General features: G+C 46.5%; 1 protein-coding gene across 10 annotated transcripts in view; it reads right to left on the bottom strand.

Annotated features, from left to right (window-relative positions):
* LOC120385931 (zinc finger protein 271-like) overlaps positions 1–5,695 on the bottom strand; it is a 19,841-nt gene extending 14,146 nt beyond the window's left edge. For 6 of the 10 annotated variants that reach the window (XR_005589426.1, XR_005589428.1, XR_005589425.1 and 3 more), the window contains exons 1-3: positions 5,655–5,693; positions 3,585–3,953; positions 1,510–1,628 (exon numbers count right to left, since the gene is read on the bottom strand). Coding sequence is in view for 6 of the 10 variants with exons in the window: in XM_039504539.1 (XP_039360473.1) it covers positions 1,510–1,571 (62 nt within the window). In the remaining 4 variants the exon portion in view is untranslated. Of the gene's footprint in view, positions 1–1,509; positions 1,629–3,580; positions 3,954–5,654 lie in introns of those variants that run through there. The other 4 variants (XM_039504537.1, XM_039504538.1, XM_039504541.1 and 1 more) reach the window with 4 other exon arrangements.
* Positions 5,696–19,886: the final 14,191 nt, after the last annotated feature.

Here is a 19,886-nt window from a genome sequence, read left to right on the forward strand (position 1 = left end):
CACACTGAGTAAACTTCTTCATTGATGTGTCCGCAATGACACCTTGATCTCTTTCCTAAGAGGTTACAAGGAACTGGGATTGAGATTCAATGTATTTCTGCAGGAGATTCATAAAAGACAAACACCACATAACTGTACAGAACTCTTTGGCCACGAATGATTTAGATGAGAGACAGGCAATTTCCTGGCTGATTGTATGGATGCTGAATTGCAGAAAATTGAAATTGCTTCTATTAGAATATTGACTCTCTTTCCACATGGAACATCCCTTATTTGCACCAATGCATCACGTACAATGACCCAGCAACTCATTTCTGCTTCTGGGCTAGACAGAGATGGAGAAGTACAGACATTGTCCTAAACCAGAAAATACTGCAAAGAGAGGGATTAGAGCTACCTTCTGTATTTTGAGTCTCCATTGACTGGAGCAAATTCCCCCCCACCCAAAGGAATGCAGGTGCAAACATGAGAAAAACCCTGATCTGAAGATCACTCAGGCCCCTTACAGCTAATGCCACTTCTGCAAACTAGTGAATACAGTAACTCCTCACTTAACGTTGTAGTTCTGTTCCTGAAAAATGAACAAGCAAAACGATGTTAAGCAGATCCAATTTTCCCATAAGAATTAACGTAAGGGGGGCGGGGGTGTTAGGTTCCAGAGAAATTTTTTTCACCAAAGACATTGTGTGTATGTATATATTATATACACACACAAGAAGTTTTAAACAAAATTTAATACTGTACACAGCAATGATGATTGTGAAGCTTGGTTGAGGTGGTGGAGTCAGAGGGTGGGATATTTCCCAGGGAATGCCTTACTGCTAAATGATGAACTAGCACTCAGCTGAGCCCTCAAGGGTTAACACATTGTTGTTAATGTAGCCTCACACTCTACAAGGCAGCACGAATGTAGGGAGGGAAGACAGCATGGCAGAGACAGAGAAACACACAGTGTGAGAGAGATGCGCATTGCCCCTTTAAGTACGCTGACCCCACTCTAAGTACATTGCCTTTTTAAGAAGATTAGCAAGTTGAGACAGCAGCTTCTGCCAGCAAGATCCCTCCGTCCTGAGCCCTGTTGTCTCTCCCCCCCTCCGTGGAGATAAGGTACAGAAGCAGGGGGGGTGAGGCAGGAGCAAGGGGACACCCTGACATTAGCACCTCTCTTCCCCCCGCAGCTCTGCACAGCAAGCAGGAGGCTCCCAGGAGCAGCACATGGCAGTGGGGGGAGCACAGCTGAACTGCCCGGCAATTGATAGCCTGCTGGGCGGCAGCCACACAGGGAATTTAGGGGAGCTGCCAGTCCACCCTAGTTCTAAGCCCCCACCAGCTAGCTCCAACAAGCTGCCGTTTCTGCAAGCAGTGGACAAAGCAGGTGGCTGCAAAAAACGTTATAAGGGAGCATTGCACAACTTTAAATGAGCATGTTCTCTAATTGATCAGCAACATAACAATGAAACAATGTTAACTGGGGCAACTTTAAGTGAGGAGTTACGTAATAATTTTTACCCAGTGAGATCAAAGTCTTGTCGTTGTCCCTCATCACGTCCTTCTACAGCAACTTCTGCCATCCTGCTAGCTCCTGCCACTCCTCCTCAGGAGAGCTAGACAGCAATGTCAAACATAGTCTGAAATGAGAAATGAAACACGCTCTGGATCCAGACTCCCGGCTGTAATCTTCAGGCCGATGGGGGAGAGACACAGGCAGTCCTTGACACGGAGAGCTGTGAAATGAGGGAGGACATGATTCCAACGTGGGAATTCACAGAAAGCTTGTTATTACATACTGACTTCCATGTTCTTCCTGTAGCTAAGAAGTAAGTGCAGCCAGTATCTGAGGCCTACAACAGTCTTAGTTCTTGTTAGTGCTATGAGAGATGAACAGTCTGAGGTGCTGATCAGCCGCCAACTGATCAGCTAGTAGAAAGGCTTGAAGTTTAAAAGAAAATATTTAATGAATATTTTTACAAATACAAGGACCAAATTCCATTCATATTGATTTACGACCTCTTGTTATTTATTATTCTAAAGGATTCAGGCATTTTCTGGGGATTCATCAAGTTCTCTCCAAATCCCAAAATCACCATACATTTTTAAGCACTAATGATCTTCATTTGAAAATCCATCATAAAAAAGTGGAAAGAACAACAAGGAGTCTTGTGGCACCTTAGAGACTAACAAATTTATTTGGGCATAAGTTTTCATGGGATATAACCCACTTCATCAGATCCATGGAGCAGAAAATACAGTAAGCAGGTACATGAAAAGATGGGAGTTGCCTTACCAAGTGGGGGGTCAGTGCTAACGAGGCCAATTCAATCACAGTGGATGTGGCCCATTCCCAGCAGTTGACAAGAAGGTGTGACTATTTTTTGTAGTGACCCAGGGTTACTCCCAGTTCTCCTCCTGTTTAAAATGTCTGTGATCCACTCAAGGATCAAAAGCAAAGCCATGTAACTTGGGCAATCAGCCACCATGCAAATAACGAACAGTGATCCGTTGATGAGAACAACCCCATGGATGAAAATCAGTTGCCCAAAAGATGCAGCAAACATCAGGAGCAGTTCACAAATGAGTCATTCTCCAAAGCAGTAAATGTGCAACATACGTTAATCATAATAAATCCTTCCAACAGCAAGCACTGTCAGCTACTTACTTGGCACATACTTAATAGACCTGGTTAAAGTTTTTCATTAAAAAAATTTTTTTTTGGTAAAAAATGGGGTTGTCAAAAAAACTCCACTCTTTCTCCCACCCATCAAACATGTCTTTGGAGGAGGTGAAGTTTTAGTTTTCAGAGATACTTTCAAAACAAATAAGTTCACGGAGAGGTTATTTTTCAGTATGTCTGCAATTATTTGTTTAAAAATGATGGGGAAATGCCCTCTTTATTTTTTCCTCCCATCACCCTCCTCCCCCATTTTTCTCATTAAAGAAGTGTGAGGGGAAAAAAAAAAACATTTACATTCAAAAGTAACCTTTTTCCTTTGAAAAGTAAGCCTGGATAGTGCCTTTTGCTCACATGTTCAAGGTCACACTGATCACCAGATTTGGAGTTGAGAAGGAATTTTCCTCCAGCTCAGAATGGTGAGAGCCCCTAGGGTCTTCTCTGCCTTCCTCTGTAGCATGAGGCATGGATCACCTGCCGGGATTTCCTGTGCACAGCTCATCTAATCATTCCCTGATATCACAGGGACCTTGGCCTCACCTGTTCGCTTTTTCTCAGAGCCAAAATACTTTGGCCCAACTAAAGTCTTTGGGCTTAATACAGTTAGTGAGATGTAGTGGGAGGTCAGACTCAAAGATCTGATGGTCCTTTCTAGATGTAAACTTTTTTTTCCCCCCAATGAGAAAAAGTGTTTTCCCCTCACTTTCTTTTATGTGTAATTTCTTACCTGTTTCCCCTACTTGGAAAAAAATTATGGGGGAGGGGAGTTTAAAAAGAAAGTGAAGGATTTCCCCCACCAAAATGAAAATAATTTTTTTTTCACTGAAACACACATTTTTGCATTTGCACACTCAAACTTTGTTTTAAATTTTTTTCCACAGAACACAAGTTTTGACCAGCTCTAATACTTACTTACCAACAGCATCTGCAAGATACAAATCAGAGTTCTTCATTGTCACTCAGATCAGACTAGGAAACCACCAGGAAAAGCTCCTCCCAGGTGCAGCAGGGAGAGTTAGACAATAACACTGCCATTAAGCAATGTTTTAAATACAGCTGGTTTGAAACAGGTTACACAGTTCAGGAGAGACACAGGTTACACTAGAATCCATCACTTTATCGTCTGTCCACAAGCAAAACAGTCCAAGAACTTCACTGTTGAAAGCTCTACTTGGGCAGAGTGTCTCTGGCCATTCCCCTTTGAATCAGGCAGCGTATGTTTCGCAGCTGTAGTTCAGAAGCCAGTGGGTCATCTGGGGCAGGTTTCACACAGGGACACTGCCAACTGAAAACAATATTAGCTTAACTACAGACTTGCTTAGTTAGTTTTGATCTCGGCAAAAGAATAGGAACTTCAAACAAAATTCTTGCTTCTCCCTGAGAGGGTCATTCGGCAGTTCTGCAAACCAATTCATTCATTCGCTCAGATCTGCACTGTCAATGGCAATTTGTCCCTCCACACACCCTGGGAGTTGCTGGTAGAGTGCCCCAGTGCTGCTGTATGGCTCTGGGAGCAGACACTGCACTCTTCCTTATACTCCTTAAAGGAACAGGTTTCCTGCATCTCAGACCCCCTGGCTCCAGCCTGATTCCCAGTCCACAGCATCTTCCAGTTCTCCCCTCCATGTGACTCCTAAATCCAATCCCTCTGCTTCAGGCCCCCGTTAGAGACCCAGTTCCCTTCCCCCAAGCATCCCCCCAATTCACTCCTCCATCCTCCACTCTTTGTATCTTTCCATTTTCCTCCCCCACCTTCCCTACCAATCATAGCTACTCATTCCAGCCTCACAGCCAAGGTACTAGTTATCGGGGACAACTAATAAAAGAACAGGGGCAGGAGTGAGGTCAAAGGGTCAGAAGGAGGAGCCTGATGGGGACACCGAGCAGAGAATCCCGGACAGCGCCCACTGCTCTCGGCGGGCGGAGCCAGCGCGGAGCGCCCCCAGAACTCCGCCGCCCCGAGACGTGAGCGGGACAGGGACCAAGAAGCCCCCCCAGTCGCAGGAGAGTCTCGCCAACCTCCCTCCTCTGGTCGCGGGGGGGGCTTTTTTTTCCAGCGAGGAGGAGGTTGACCACTCACAGCCAAGGTGCGTCCCAGTCACCTGGACCTCTCCAGGCTCCCACCCCCTTCCTCACACCTATTGCTCCACCTGGGGAAACCGGAGCATGTCTCAGGGCTTGTCTACGCTACGCGCCGGATCGGCAGGCAGCAATCGGTCCTAGAGGCGATAAATCGACGGCTGAGCGCTCTCCCGTCGACTCCGGTACTCCACCAGGACAGGAAGCGCAAGCAGAGTCGACGGGAGAGCGTCAGCTGCCGACCTACTGCAGCGAAGAGACTGCGGTGAGTGGATCTAAGTACGTCGACTTTGGCTCCGCTGTTCCCGTAGCTGAAGTTGTGTATCTCAGATGGACCCCGCGCAGCAGTGGAGACTGGCCCTCAGACTTACCACTGCATGGCCAAGGGCTCCCCCAGCCTCCCAACTGAACCCGCTGGTGCTCCCCGCTGCACAGCGCCAACCCCCTCCCTGCCTGCTGCTGAGTCCGACCCGCCCCAGGTACCCAGCCCCGGCCCCGCCCCAGGCGCCGCTAAACTCCCGCCCCATGGCGAGGCCGCGGCCCTGCCCGAGTCCCGGGAGCAGCAGGGACACCGCCCCCCCCCTCCCCGCTAGTCGCACCGACGGTAACACAAGCCCCCACCCGAGCCAAGGCGCGGCCCGGAGACCCGCTTTGTGCCCGCGGCGGGCGGGCTCGGGCTCGAGTTCTCCGCCCCTTGGCGCCTTTGTGAAGCGAGTCCGGACCCCGGCGGGGACCCTGAACCGAACCGGGCCGGGCCCCCCTTCCCGCCACCGCAGCCCCGGGGGCCCGGTCCAGCCGCCGCCGATCAGCCCGAGCCCGGCGCGACCCTCCCGCCTGCCCCAGCCCGGGCCGCTCCCCGCCCAGCAGCACCCGAGGCGCGGCTCGTTCCGGCCCCGGCCGGGCTCACCTCGCGCCGCCGCCGCCATCGCGCGCCGGGCCCGGGCAGCGTCAGCCCCGCCCCTCCCCTCCCGGCGGCCGCCCGCACCCTGCACCGCCGGGCCCGGCCTGGGCTGGGCTGGGGGCAGCCAACGAGCTGAACATCCCCCGCCGGCCCCAGATCCGAACTCACAGACCTGGGGGATGGGGCGGGCCCCAGTCCATTTACATCATCCCTGACCCCACCCTAGGGTGCCAGCACCCTGCCCCGCCCCTTCGCCGCCCCCCACCCCCATCGCTCTCCCCCGTCCTCACTCACTTTCACCGGGGGGAGCAGGGATTTCCCTAGGACCCCCCCCCCTTCCTCAAATTTAGCCCTTGGTTGGAAATTTGAATTGACATCGAAACATTAATATACACTTTAAAAGTATATACATGCAGAGAGCAGACCCCTTTCATATAGCAAGCCTCTGAGTGTGAACCCCCCCCCCCAAGTTAAAAACACTTTTAAATATATTTAATACCATTAGAAATGCTGGAGGCAAAGTGGGGTTTGGGGTGGAGGCTGACATCTTGGGACCCCCCCCCATGTAATAACCTCACGACCCTCTGTGGGGTCCTGACCCCCAGTTTGAGAACCTCTGAGACCACACAACAAAAACACTAACCCAGACACCTATCCTTGCAACAAAGCCTGTTGCCAACTCTGTCTATTATCTATTCAGGGGACACCATCATAGGACTAAATCACATCAGCTACACTATCAGAGGCTCGTTCACCTGCACATCTGCCAATGTGATATATGCCATCATGTGCCAGCAATGCCCCTCTGCCATGTACATTGGCCAAACCGGACAGTCTACACAAAAGAATAAATGGACACAAATCAGATGTCAAGAATTATAACATTCAAACACCAGTAAGAGAACACTTCAATCTCCTTGGTCACTTGATTACAGACCTAAAAGTCGCAATATTACAACAACAAAAATTCAAAAACAGACTCCAACAAGAGACTGCTGAATTGGAATTAATTTGCAAAATGGACACCATTAAATTAGGCGTGAATAAAGACTGGGAGTGGATGGGTCATTACACAAAGTAAAACTATTTCCCCATGTTGATTTCCCCCCCACTGTTCCTCACAACTTCTTGTCAACTGCTGCAAATGGACCATTTTGATTACCACTACAAAAAGTTTTTTTCTCTCCTGCTGGTAATAGCTCACCTTAACTGATCACTCTCGATAGAGTGTGTATGGTAACACCCATTGTTTCATGTTCTCTGTGTGTGTGTATATATATATATATATATATATATATACACACACAGAGAACATCAAATATCTATATATATATATATATATATATATATATATATATTCCTACTGTATTTTCCACTCCATGCATCTGATGAAGTGGGCTGTAGCCTACGAAAGCTTATGCTCAAATAAATTTGTTCGTCTCTAAGGTGCCACAAGTACTCCTGTTCTTTTTTTGTATATGAGAAAGTACTTGTACCTGAGAAAGCATAATGGGTTTGAAAAGTATGAACAAAGACTAGCTTCCTCATACAGCTTTTATTTATGACAATGTCGGCACATTTGTTTCTGCTATATTAGCCTACCTAATCATTTCAAATTATTATTTATAAGCAAGGTCTGAATGAGCAACTGACAACTAGTGCTGAGCCAGTGGTGGGTGGAAAGGCTTCAGGACCAGACTGTATTTACATGAACTCACCTACTCTGCCTAGGTATCCAGCAGACAGAGCTGTGCTGCACAAGTGAACAAGTTTGGCTGGTGTTGGGTTACAAATCACTTAAGTATTAAATGTGGGGGTCATGACATGTTGTTCTCCTTATTCCCTCAGTGCTTCATTTGTGCTAGGGCTTGCCAGGGCTGAGCCCCGGCACCTCTAGGCTCGGCAGTTCATAGACCTGGGGCCTCTGGGCTTGTCACATCAGTTATGAAAGTAACAAACTTGCTTGAGCCCCAGCACCTCTTTCATTACAAATTAAGCACTGGGGACCCACAACTGAACTGCACTCACTAAGCAGGAGGTTTGGATGCCAGATCCTAGTGAAGAGAGAGTGAGTCGGGCACAGGTGTTTTGCTTGGTGGCGTGGGCTCTGCCTAAGAATCAGAGGCACTATTTGACCTGTCCCTCTCTCCTGTTTAGAGAGAGCTGATTAGGCTTCATACAGAGTCTTGTCAAAGTTAGACTCAGGACTCACAGTTTGTCAGACCACTCTGTTTATTAGCACAGCGCTCTGCTAATAACACCCAGATAATGTGAGCACCATGCAAGACCCAAACAGTCTTATTTATACAGATAAAAGGGCATGAACTAAACAAAGGGACAAAGAGAGCAAAACTGTAACATTTACCTGGGGCACAGCATGCATCTCCTACTTCCTTACTAACTCTTATCCATCTAAGGCTAATACTTCACCAATCGCCCTTAAGTGAAGCAATTGTTCTACCTTAATGTCTGCATTCCTGACACCTGGATCGCAGCAGTCTTTTCATTTCTACTTAAAGGCACATACAGCATTCTTTAATTAATTTTATTTCTTTAATATAATTCATTTCACTTTCACAATCCCTCCTTTTGGTCAAGCTTACGCAAAGACCAACAATTACTGGGTTCCACATATTAATCGTTCTTTATCTCTTCGTTCATTAGTGATATTTAACATCATCATATTAACACTCTGTTTTGGGGCGGTCACCTGGGTGGCATACCTTACATAATTCTGGATACAACAGGAGATTAACTGAAAACATACAAAAATCATTAGGATTCCAAATGGGATAGTCAGGGCTCCCTGAAACAACCAGTTTCCTTTGCCAGAGAAATTGAACAGGTTACTTAGCCACTTCTATAAAGAACTCGGCTCTTCATGTGGAAGATATGCGATTTGTTCTAAGTGGCTAGCGCGATCTATTACCTCATTGGTATCGTCAGGTATAAACACACAACATTCTTTTCCAATGAGATCACAGGTCCCTCCTTTGGCCGCCAGAACTATGTCCAATGCCTGATGGTTTTGGAGGGCCACCTGTCGGATCACCCCTGTTTCTTTGGCCAGGGCTCTTAAACGTTCTCCAGTTTTATTTGCCATTATTTTAACTACTGCTTATATCCTCAGGAGCCTTTTTGCATGGTGTATTACTCCCCCAAGTGACATTGCTGTTCCATATTGCATTAAACGGACGAGGTCCTCCAGTGAGGTCTGGGGAATTGAGTGGAATAACCAGGACAGGAACACCAGCTTGAGAGTGGGCTGGGATGTGGCTGCAGACCCAGCATTTAGAAATATTAAGGGTTTGAGCTATCCACACTTGCTGCTGGATAAAAGAATTGTCATTGTGGACTCCCCAGACCTTAAGACACCAGCAGCCGAGGAACAGGCGCCACCACAGGTGCATGTTGGAGGCAAGGCCCTTCTGGTTCTGACAACCTCAACTGAGGAAACCGCAGTCACGGTTTTACGTCCACCAGGCAGCAGGCACTAGGCTCGCTACTGCTTCTTCTTGGGCCTTGCTTTAGGTCGTCGTCTGCTTCAGGCAACCCTTACGAGAGCGTAGATTGTAAGGTATTGCAGGCTGTTCCTCTACGTCTTCTTCTGGAGTCAAAATTGACTCTGTGTGGTCTGAGGTGATGATTGGTTCGCTGGGGGTGGTGCATTCTTACACTGTGAAGCATGTATCCACGCTGCGATGCCAGACAGTTTAACAGCCGTCTGGCTAGTAAGCAGTGCCTGATGATTCTTTGATGTCCTTTAAGTCTCTTTACTACTTCTTCCTTGACTCTGGCTATAACAATGGCCTTCACACCTTATCTTTTCCTGATGCAGACATTCCGCATTCACACAAACAGATTGAGAATACAAACAGTAGTATTTTATATCAAGCAAAATGTCATTGCAAATTAAACGTTGCTAAGTTTTACAATCAATAACCAAGACAATTTACATTGAGACCCAGGCCTTCAATGTTTCTCTAATTTACTTAACATAGACACAGTAGAGAATCCTGTCTCTTACTAACTAAAACTTAAAACAAAGAGTTAAGAGAGGGCCCAATTTGTAATGCATATGGGAAAACAGAATCTTATAGTCCCAGAGGGTTATTTCTTTCTGCTATTCAAAAAGGGTGGCTAGCAGGATGAAATCAAATCATACATTAATTCTTATGGGACATTATGAAATCCTGCTCCTACATATCCCCCTTTTGACACTAAGATTATTAATCGCCAGTGTCACTTCTTATTTAGTCCACGTAATAGAAAATACTGGGAGGTGATTTGGGCCTGTGGCTCTAGCTTTGCATACATTTGTTTTATCCAACAGCACATTCCAAACATTTCAATTAAACACACACAATTTAAAACCAAAAACAATTCGGGGTAGTAACATTAGTATGCCAGTAGCTGTGGGAGACCATCCAGAAAATGTTATACCAATGGTAAGCTGTTATGTCTTTCTGCTGTGGCAATTCTTAACATGTCCTGATTTGCGTGTATAATATGAATGGTAGCTTTTATCTGCTATTTTATTACAAAAACAAACAAATAAACAAACAAAAAGAATCCAGAATCTTTTCCTATTCTTCTGATTTTGACTGCCCTGCTGCAGCCATGACTTGGTCTTTATTTAAAAACATTTTAAATTTTGTAAAAGAATCAAGTTACCCCTTAAGGGTTAAATGCCAAATCCCAAAGCCAAACAACACTGAATTCCTGTCTCTGGCAAAAGGTCTTGTCAGTTTTGCAACTTTGAATTAAAGAATTAAATGAATTTTTAGTGGCATTAAAAACAAAAACAAAATCAATTTATCTTAAACCTACAAAACAGGAGTTTTACAAACCAGGTGTGCTGGTTTAAATTCTTAGAACCTTACATATTTCCCCAGACAAATAGCTACATACACTTTTTCTTTTCCTTAACATTCTTTTTACACTGCTCTGTTTTTCCATAGCTGCACATAGATTATATTTTCTTTATACATTTGGGTTGATTACATTCCCTTTATACATTTGGGGCAGTTAAGTTCCAGTAGAACCCCCTCAGGTTTTTTTAGTGAATTTGACTAAATTGTCCATAGTCAAATGATTTCAATCAGATAGTCTCTTTATTCGGATTATTTACAGGCATTCCTTTGGAAAAGGGCCCATTTCCCCTTCAGAATGGCTGCAAAGAAACCAAGATTTTTTTCTTTTTAACATGGTTCTTTTTAACATTTTTACAAAGTTTAACTGCTTAATTTTGTCCAGCCTCTGTAGAGTTAACTTTTTACTCTCTTTCCTTAAATCACTTGTTTATTTCCCAAAATGACACCTTTATGAACTCAAATTTAACTATTTTCAGTATTGTTCCAGGGGTTCATGCCTGCACTTACTGCTTTTCTTACGCCTGACACTATGCCCTTAGGGCTTCCAACCTGATTTTCAGTTTCTTTATCTGTTGCTTGCCTGCTTGTCTGGGCCCGATCCTGCTTTTTCCAATGAACCGTTTGTGAGTGATATTGTGGTCATTTCACAGTTTTGAAAGAAATGTACTAGTGTCCAGTTATTTAGTTAGGACATTGTTTTTAGCTGCCTATTTCTGGTCACAGGCTCACAGCTATGTTGCAAAATAAGAGTCTGGCTTAGCTGGCCAAGCCCGTATCAGATGGAAGGAGAAAGGCGAGGGCTAGGAAAGAGAAACACATAGGGGTGAGGGTAGGAGAGGGAGAAGACAAAGTCTCATGTCCCAGGTGGTGATTGGGATTTAGCCATGTGTTGATGTCACCTGGGTCCTTCTCTCCAGCCCGGTCTAGTCAGGGCTTCTCACAGGCTCAGGATGACAAAGGCCAAATGGCGTCACAATTGGAATAAATTAAAAACTGGGCTTAATTGAAGCTGAAATGCAAACGCTACCTATTCAGCAGCTGATGAAATCACAGGCTATGGCTACACTTGCAGTTCAAAGCGCTGCTGCGGCAGCGCTTTGAAGCGCTAGGTGTAGTCAAAGCGCCAGCGCTGGGAGAGAGCTCTCCCAGCGCTGTCCGTACTCCACCTCCGTGTGGGGAATAACGGACAGCGCTGGGAGCCGCACTCCCAGCGCTGGGGCTTTGACCACACTGGCGCTTTGCAGCGCTGCAATTTGCAGCGCTGGAGAGGGTGTGTTTTCACACCCTGCTGCAGCGCTGCAAATTTGCAAGTGTAGCCATGGCCACAGGGATTCACTTTGAATCATAGAATATCAGGGTTGGAAGGGACCTCAGGAGGTCATCTAGGCCAACTCTCTGCTCAAAGCAGGACCAATCCCCAGACAGATTTTTGTCCCAGATCCCTAAATGGCCCCCTCAAGGATTGAACTCACAACCCTGGGTTTAGCAGGCCAATGCTTCCTCTAGTGCTGGGTCTAAAATAACAGTAGAAGCAGGTGGAAGAGAACCAGCTCATGTAGGAGCTATGGGCAGCTGCCCTGTCAGTGCATCACTCACCTGGGAGCTGTTTCACAAAACACAGCCCTTTCCCTCTGGAAGAGAAACACTCCTGCCCCCTCCCTCTGCTCTCCATGGGGCTGTCTGTCCTGAGGGACCGTGAGCGCTCCAGGGGAGCAAGCGAATGTCAAAGACAATTCTTAAAAGAGCCATTGGGGGGGCTGGAGTCTTCCCCAGGGAAATCTCTTCACGTCTTTCTCAAGGCCACCTTCTTAGCCCTGGCTTGGGGGGCTTTGGCTTTAGTCTTGTCCTCTCCTCTCTTGATTTCAAGTGGGATCTTGACCTTCTGGGGCTTGGCAGCTTTGACCTTTTGGGGGCTTTTCTCTGCCTTTTTTGTCCCTGCTGCAGATGCCATTTTGTTACGGCCATTCCTAGACATGGGGATGGTGGCTTTTCTGGGGATCCTGGCAGCTCTAGCCAGCTTCTTGGTTGCTAGTTTCCTGCTCAGAGTCACTGGCTTTGTCTCATGCCTTGTCCTGGGGGCCCGGCCGGGTACTGCTAGCTGAATGTGAAGGGACCAAGGTTCTGGTGACCTTAGCCTGGGCTGAGGTGCCTTTGCTCATCAGGCTCCTGAGCCCCAACAGGGTGTGATTCTTGTTCTTCTGCACAGCACAACACGGCCCATGAAGAACAGGGCCCTGCAAATGTGCATTCACACGATATCTTTGTTTAATCAGTGAAAATATAAACCAGACACTTAGAGGATTGGAATTAATTTCAGCTGATGGACGGGTTTGCTAGGCTTTTATGCATTTGCACAGGAAAATGTTGAGTGTTTCAATTCATTTCAAGCATCCCCATTCAGTGGAACTCCTGAACATAATGGAAATGGATATGAAAATATGTTTTAATAAAAAAAAAAAGGCTTCAACAGGGGCACCTGGATTTGAACCACTTGATGTGCAGTCAAATCTCTACCACGGGGCTATAGGGACAGATGCTGCTTCAAAGAGCTCCTTTGCCAGTCCCAGTCCACCGTTGGCTTTAAAAATGGGAGCTGATTAAACATTACATATTCTGTGACATGTGTTGGGTAGCTCAAAGAATTGTTTATTTTCTCTCTGTGCATGTGAGGCACAACACATTCATTCAGTAATGCTGAAAATGTTCCCTTCTCCCTCCAGAACGGCCTCAGAATCACCTTCCTTTTGTAGATGAATCGACTCCTGGATCTCCATGAGGAAAATATTGTTTCAGTGAAAAACACCATTTTTAACAGTAATAATAATCAAATGTCACATGATGGCGCCACCACATCAGGAATGAAAAGCAACAGGCTCCTGGTGGGCACCTTGATTATGAAAATGGCTGAACTCCCCCCTCCTCTGTTCGCAGACAAATTTGTTTATTTCTCTAAGAGCCAAACATGAGTTCAGATGAATGTCTAGGGCTGATGAACGGGGCCTTTGGGACTGATTTTATTTGGCCACAAATGCAGTTTTTGCTGGTATAAACAGCACCAGGGCCTGGGGTGGACACAGAATGGAACAGCCCCTGAGCTGCCTGGTCGCCAAGGCTGCTTTCCCTGCTGCAGCTGGCCATGCTGCACATTTGCAATCAATGATGTAAATGGGCCAGCATGGCCCCTTTGGGGGTTTGGGCCTGGCCCAGCGCTGCTGGTAGACGTGCTGATGCTACAAATGGCTGCCCAGTGCTATGGCACAATGCCCACACTCCCTATGGCAATGGAGGGGTGATTCACCCCCCAGCTCTGATGCAGGGCACACAGGAGTTAGTTTTATACGCCTATTTTCAGGCTGTAATCTGAGGCAGCCTGATCTGCGGGAGGGATCCCGGCCGCTCAGCTCAGGCTGGAACAGGTCCCTGGTTTAGGGGGCGACCGCATAGTTTATTACACTCTGATGTCTCAGAAAAGGGCTCTCCCCAAAAGCCTCAGGCCTGCGGCCCCAGGTTCCCCAAAGGTAAGAGTCAAACTACACGTAGGCAGGCCTGCTGTACGGGAGCCAGGAATTCGCCCACTGAACTGCATGTGTTCAAAATATAACTGACTGCTGCATTAGGGCCCCTGCTCGCTGCTACTGCCCGCCTCTGCTGCAGCGCACAGGGGTAGGGCTGCCACTCAGGGGAGCACCATGGTTCTGCACAGAATGGAATTATTTGGGTATTAATTAAATAAAGATACAGAGATGAATGGGTTCTGTTTACATGCACTCTTTAAGGGTTGGAGCAATGCTGGAGAGGCTAAAGGGCACAGAGGAGGGGAGCAGGATGTGGTCCCAGAAAAGTAGTTGTACTCTGGTGAGACTGAGCAGGTGTGAGGAAATGCAAGTTGTGGTTTTACATGCATAAGAAAATAAGAATGACCATACTGGGTCTGACCAAACATCCATCTAGCTCAGTGTCCTGTCTTCTGACAGTGGCCAGTGCCAGGTGCCCCAGAGGGAATGAACAGAACAGGGAATCATCAAGTGATCCATCCCCTGTTGCCCATTCCCAGCTTCTGGCAAACAGAGGCTAGGGACACCATCCCTGCCCATCCTGGCTAATAGCCATTGATGGATCTATCCTCCATGAACTTATCTAGTTCTTTTTTGAAGCCTGTTATAGTCTTGGCCTTCACAACATCCTCTGGCAAGGAGTTCCACAGGTTGACTGTGCGTTGTGTGAAAAAATACTTCCTTTTGTTTGTTTTAAACCTGCTGCCTGTTCATTTCATTTGGTGACTCTTAGTTCTTGTGTTATGAGGAGTGAATAACGCTTTCTTATTTACTTTCTCCACACCAGTCATGATTTTATAGACCTCAATCATCTCCCCCACCATAGTCATTTCTTTTCTAAGCTGAAAACTCCCGGTTTTATTAATCTCTCCTCATATGGCAGCTGTTCCATACCCCTAATCATTCTTGTTGCCCTTTTCTGAACCTTTTCCAATTCCAATATATCTCTTTTGAGAAGGGGCAACCACGTCTGCATGCAGTATTCAAGATGTGGGCGTACCATGGATTTATATAGAGGCAACATGATATTTTCTGTCCTAGTATCTATCCCTTTCTTAATGATTCCAACATTCTATTCGTTTTTTTGTCTGCCACTGCACCAGGGGCGGCTCTAGCGTTTTGGCCGCCCCAAGCAGTCATGCGCGGGAGGCACCCCGGAGCCGCGGGAAGAGCGGACCTCCCGCGGGCATGACTGCAGAGGGACCGCTGGTCCCGCGTGGCTCGGCTGGACCTCCCGCGGCTGCGGACGGCTCGCGGGTCCGGCGGCTCCGCTTGAGCTACCGCAGTCATGCCTGCGGGAGGTCCAGCCGAGCCGCGGGACGAGCGCCCCCTCCGCAGTCATACCCGCGGTAGGTCCGGTCGTCCCGGGGCTCCAGTGGACCTCCCGCAGGCATGACTGCGGCAGGTCCGCCGGCCCAGCCTGCCGCCCCCTAGATTTGGCCGCCCTAGGCACCAGCTTGTTTTGCTGGTGCCTAGAGCCGCCCCTGCACTGCACACTGAGTGGATGTTTTCAGAGAACTATCCACAATGACTCCAAGATCTCTTTCTTGAGTGGTAACAGCCAATTTAGACCCCATTGTTTTATATGTATAGTTGGGATTATGTTTCCCAATGTGCATTACTTTGCATTTATCAACATGGAATTTCATCTGCCATTTTGTTGCCCAGTCACCCAATTTTGAGAGAACCTTTTGTAGCTCTTCGCAGTCTGCCTGGGACTTAACTATCTTGAGCAACTTTGTATCATCTGCAAATTTTGCCACATCACCATTTACCCCTTTTTCCAGATCATTTATGAATATATTGAATAGGACTGGGCCCAGTACAGACCCCCCGGGGGACACCACTACTTACCTCTCTCCATTCTGAAAACTGATCATTTATTCCTACCCTTTGTTTCCTGTCTTTTAACCAGTTACTGATCCATGAGAGAACCTTCCCTGTTATCCCATGACAGCTTACTTCGCTTAAGAGCCTTTGGTGAGGACCTTGTCAAAGACTGTCTGAAAATCTAAGTACATATCAACTGGATCCCCTTTGTCCATGTGCTTATTGACCCCCTCAAAGAATTCTAGTAGATCGGTGAGGCATGATTTCACTTTACAAAAACCATGTTGACTCTTCCCCAACAAATTACGTTCATCTCTGTGTCTGACAATTTTGTTCTTTACTATAGTTTCAACCAGTTTGGCCGGTGCTGAAGTCAGGCTTACCGGCCTGTAATTGCCGGGATCACCTCTGGAGCCCTTTTTAAAAATTGGTGTCACATTAGCTATCCTCCAGTCATCTGGTACCGAAGCTGATTTAAATGATAGTCTATGAAGTTCAATCAATCCCCATTTGTAAAACCACCCATGGTCTGGAAATGGTAAAGGAGCTCTTTGAAACAGGGTCTGTCCTTCAAGGTCCTTAAGATCACAGACTCCAAAACATCATTATCACAGGAGGGAAAGCAGGTGAAAAGTTCAGGGGGAAAGCAGGTGAGTGCACATCACGTTGAAATCCACATGCCCCCGTGGAAGATTTTTCTAATGAAAATACATTTTCATATCCATGTTCCATCATGTTCAGAAATTCCACTGAATGGAGGAGCTTGAAAAGAATTTTAACACTCATCATTTTCCTCTGTAAATGTATAAAAACCCAGCACACCTGTCCATCAGTTGAACTCAATTCCAATCCTCCAAGTCTCTAGATTATGTTTTTGTCCCTTAAACAAAGATATGTATAGATCACATTATAATCACTCCGAGAGCTAGAACCATGCTGGAGAGGACCCTGAAGGATGCCATCTGCTGCCAACACGTGAAAGGCATTCAAGGTGATGTGCAAATGGGACACCAGCAACCACTTCCTCCCCGGGGGGCACCTTCACCTGATTTGCTGACTGGAGGTTCATCCACAGGGCCCAGGTCAACTGCGTCCCATTGAAAAGAGCTGTCCACCATGGGAATTGGGACAAGCAATGCAGGAAGTGTGGCTATGCCAATGGGACACTACCTCATGTCCTGTGTAGCTACAAGCCCCATGCGAGAGCTTGGCAGCTACAGCACAATGCCATCCAAGATCACCTGGCCAGAGTCATCCCATTACCCATGGGGAAGGTTGCCGTAAACTTCACCATCCCTGGAACCGACAGCCAACTGCAACCACACATTGTCATCACCAACGAGGACTAGATCATGGTGGACATCACAGTGCCATTCAAGAACAGGACCCTGGCCTTCCACAATGCCCGAGCTCGAAAGGTAGGGAGCTAAGGGTTACCCGATCCAGACACATGCGCTGAGCATGGGAGCCCTGGGCGCATGGAACCCCAGTAACAAGCAAGTGCTGAGAGAATGAGGAACTGGTCAACACTACACTCGGCTGATGAGGCAACTCATGGTGTCGGATGCCATCAGGTGGTCGAGGGAGATCTACATAGAACACATCACTGGACATCTGCAATACCAGGAGGGATGAGCTGAAGTGCCGATGAGAAGCGCAGTCAGGAAAGTAACAAATACTTTCCTCATGGATTGTATTTTCTAAATGGACAACCTACCTAATTCTCAATTACTGAGGTCAATCCCCACTCATTGATATAGTTTGCTTTCCACAACCAAATCTCTGTACAACTTTTCATGAGTGATGTACCCGAGTATTCAGAGACTAATATCTAGACTGGATTGTTAAATCGATTCACATTAATTTGGGTTGTTGCTGATTGTGTACACTATGTATCAGATGACTTTAAAAACAAACTTTGTATTTGTGGATAATCTAAGCACTAGGCCCAGATGTACAGACACTCTTTTCTCAACCTATGTATTATATATATACATATTTTAAACATTTGCTTGAATACCATTTTTAAATCTGGATGCCCATTTGCAGGGCCCTGTTCCTGTGCTGCGCTGAAGAACAAGAACCACATCTTATTCAGGCTCAGGACCCTGATGAGCAAAGGAACCTTGGTGCAGGACAAGGTCATTGGCACTTTGGTTCCTTCATACTCAGGCAGCAGCAACAGGACCCCAAGACATGGGACAAGAACACGCCAGTGGCTCTGAGCAAGAAACTTGCCACCTAGAAGCCAGACAGAGCTGCTGGGAGCCTCAGAAAGGCCACTGTGCCCCAGGCCAAGAACAGCCCTAAGAAAGTGGTGGCTTTCAGGGACCTGAAAGGCAGAGGAAGGTCCCAAAAGGTCAAAGCTGCAAACCTACAGAAGATGGTCTAGATCCCACCTAAAACCAAGACAGGAGAGATCAAGGCTAAAATCAGCCCCAGAGCATGCAAAGCCGAAGCAGCCAGGGCTAAGAAGGTGGCACTGAGAATGAAGCAAAGATTTTCCTGGGAAAGACTCCTGCCTCCCCAAAGAATCTTTTAAGACTCACCTTGAACCTCCCAGACAGCGCCAGGTCCCTCAGGACAAAGAGCCCTGCAGAAACTAAGGTGGGGGGAGGGGCCCCAAGGCAGGGGGAGGGGAAGAGCTGTGTTTTGTGAATCCCCTTCCAGGTGAGTGGATGCAGTGAAAGGGCGGTTCATAGCACCTACATGAGCTCTTTGAATTCTCCTGGGTCCCTGGCAATGCACCATATTTAGCTGCACCATAGGCCAGGTCTGCAGCTAAATATTGATTAATCTCAATTTTTAATTTATTCCCATTGTGATAACTGCACAACACTCTGCCTCATGCTAACATTTTGGTCACGGCTTGAATACGGAGAGAAATGGACTAGTTTGTATTACATTTGGGAAGTAATTTGTCATAGTATGTGGCAGAAAACTTTACGGGAGGTGCGCAGAAGCCTGTTACAAAAATAAAATAACAATGCTTTATCAAACTACTTGTTACCCATTCAAACCTTTCTTTGTGCACACTAGAAATTGGGGCTCTAATAAATGGCAGCCTTACTTTAACTCAGATCACTGGATTTTTGTAGCTTTCAGATGCATTGAAAGGGCAGCTGTTTAAAGGTAACGTGCATCTCTTTTTCATGACCCATCAGTCTATATAACTTTACCAACTATAGAGTTGGTTGTGTCTGCATCTAACTAATTGCAGGGTTACTGTAGTACCAACTAGCTAATCATGCATAAAATCAGCTGTTCTTAAGGGAGTGGGGGCAGGATCAATTAATGACTAAAGAAACAAACTTTCAGGAAGTAGCTGTAATTTATCCCCAAACCTTTCTTTGTGGGCATATCCTATCAGGGAACTGCTCCAAGAGGGCAGAGTTAAGGTTATGTGGGCATGTACCTTCCCTCTGTATTGCCTCCTTTTCCAGAGTTTGAGTTTTGTTGAACTCAGTGTTCTGGAATGATATAGAGATACCCACAGGGCAACCTTAACGCTGTGTTAACAGCCTATTCCCTCCTGGCTGTAATTCCACTGACTCCAGATAACTCTCACCCCATTGCGAGTTCTGAGAAAATAAGTAAATGAAAAACCTTGAGAATTAAAATAATGTGAGAAAATGGAAATGTTGGCAGCTCAAATAATTCTGGTTAGTCTGTCTGTCTCTCTCTCTGTGTAAAAGGGCCAACACATTCATTTATAAACACACCTCTCAACTTGTTTAAACCATTCTGTAGTACATGCAATATATCAGGTGGATCGTTCAATGAAATGACTTTCTTATGTGTGACCCCAAACATATTTTTAGCATTCTTTAAAATGTATCCTTCTTTGTGAATGTAAAGGGGCTTGTTTCATTATGTGACATGTAATAATAGGGATAAGAAATGGCCTGTGGGGAGGATTTTCATTCATAGACTCATAGACTTTAAGGTCAGAAGGGACCAATATGATCATCTAGTCTGAC

Source organism: Mauremys reevesii, linkage group 18 (assembly GCF_016161935.1).
Source record: "Mauremys reevesii isolate NIE-2019 linkage group 18, ASM1616193v1, whole genome shotgun sequence".
NCBI classification, from domain to species: domain Eukaryota; kingdom Metazoa; phylum Chordata; order Testudines; family Geoemydidae; genus Mauremys; species Mauremys reevesii.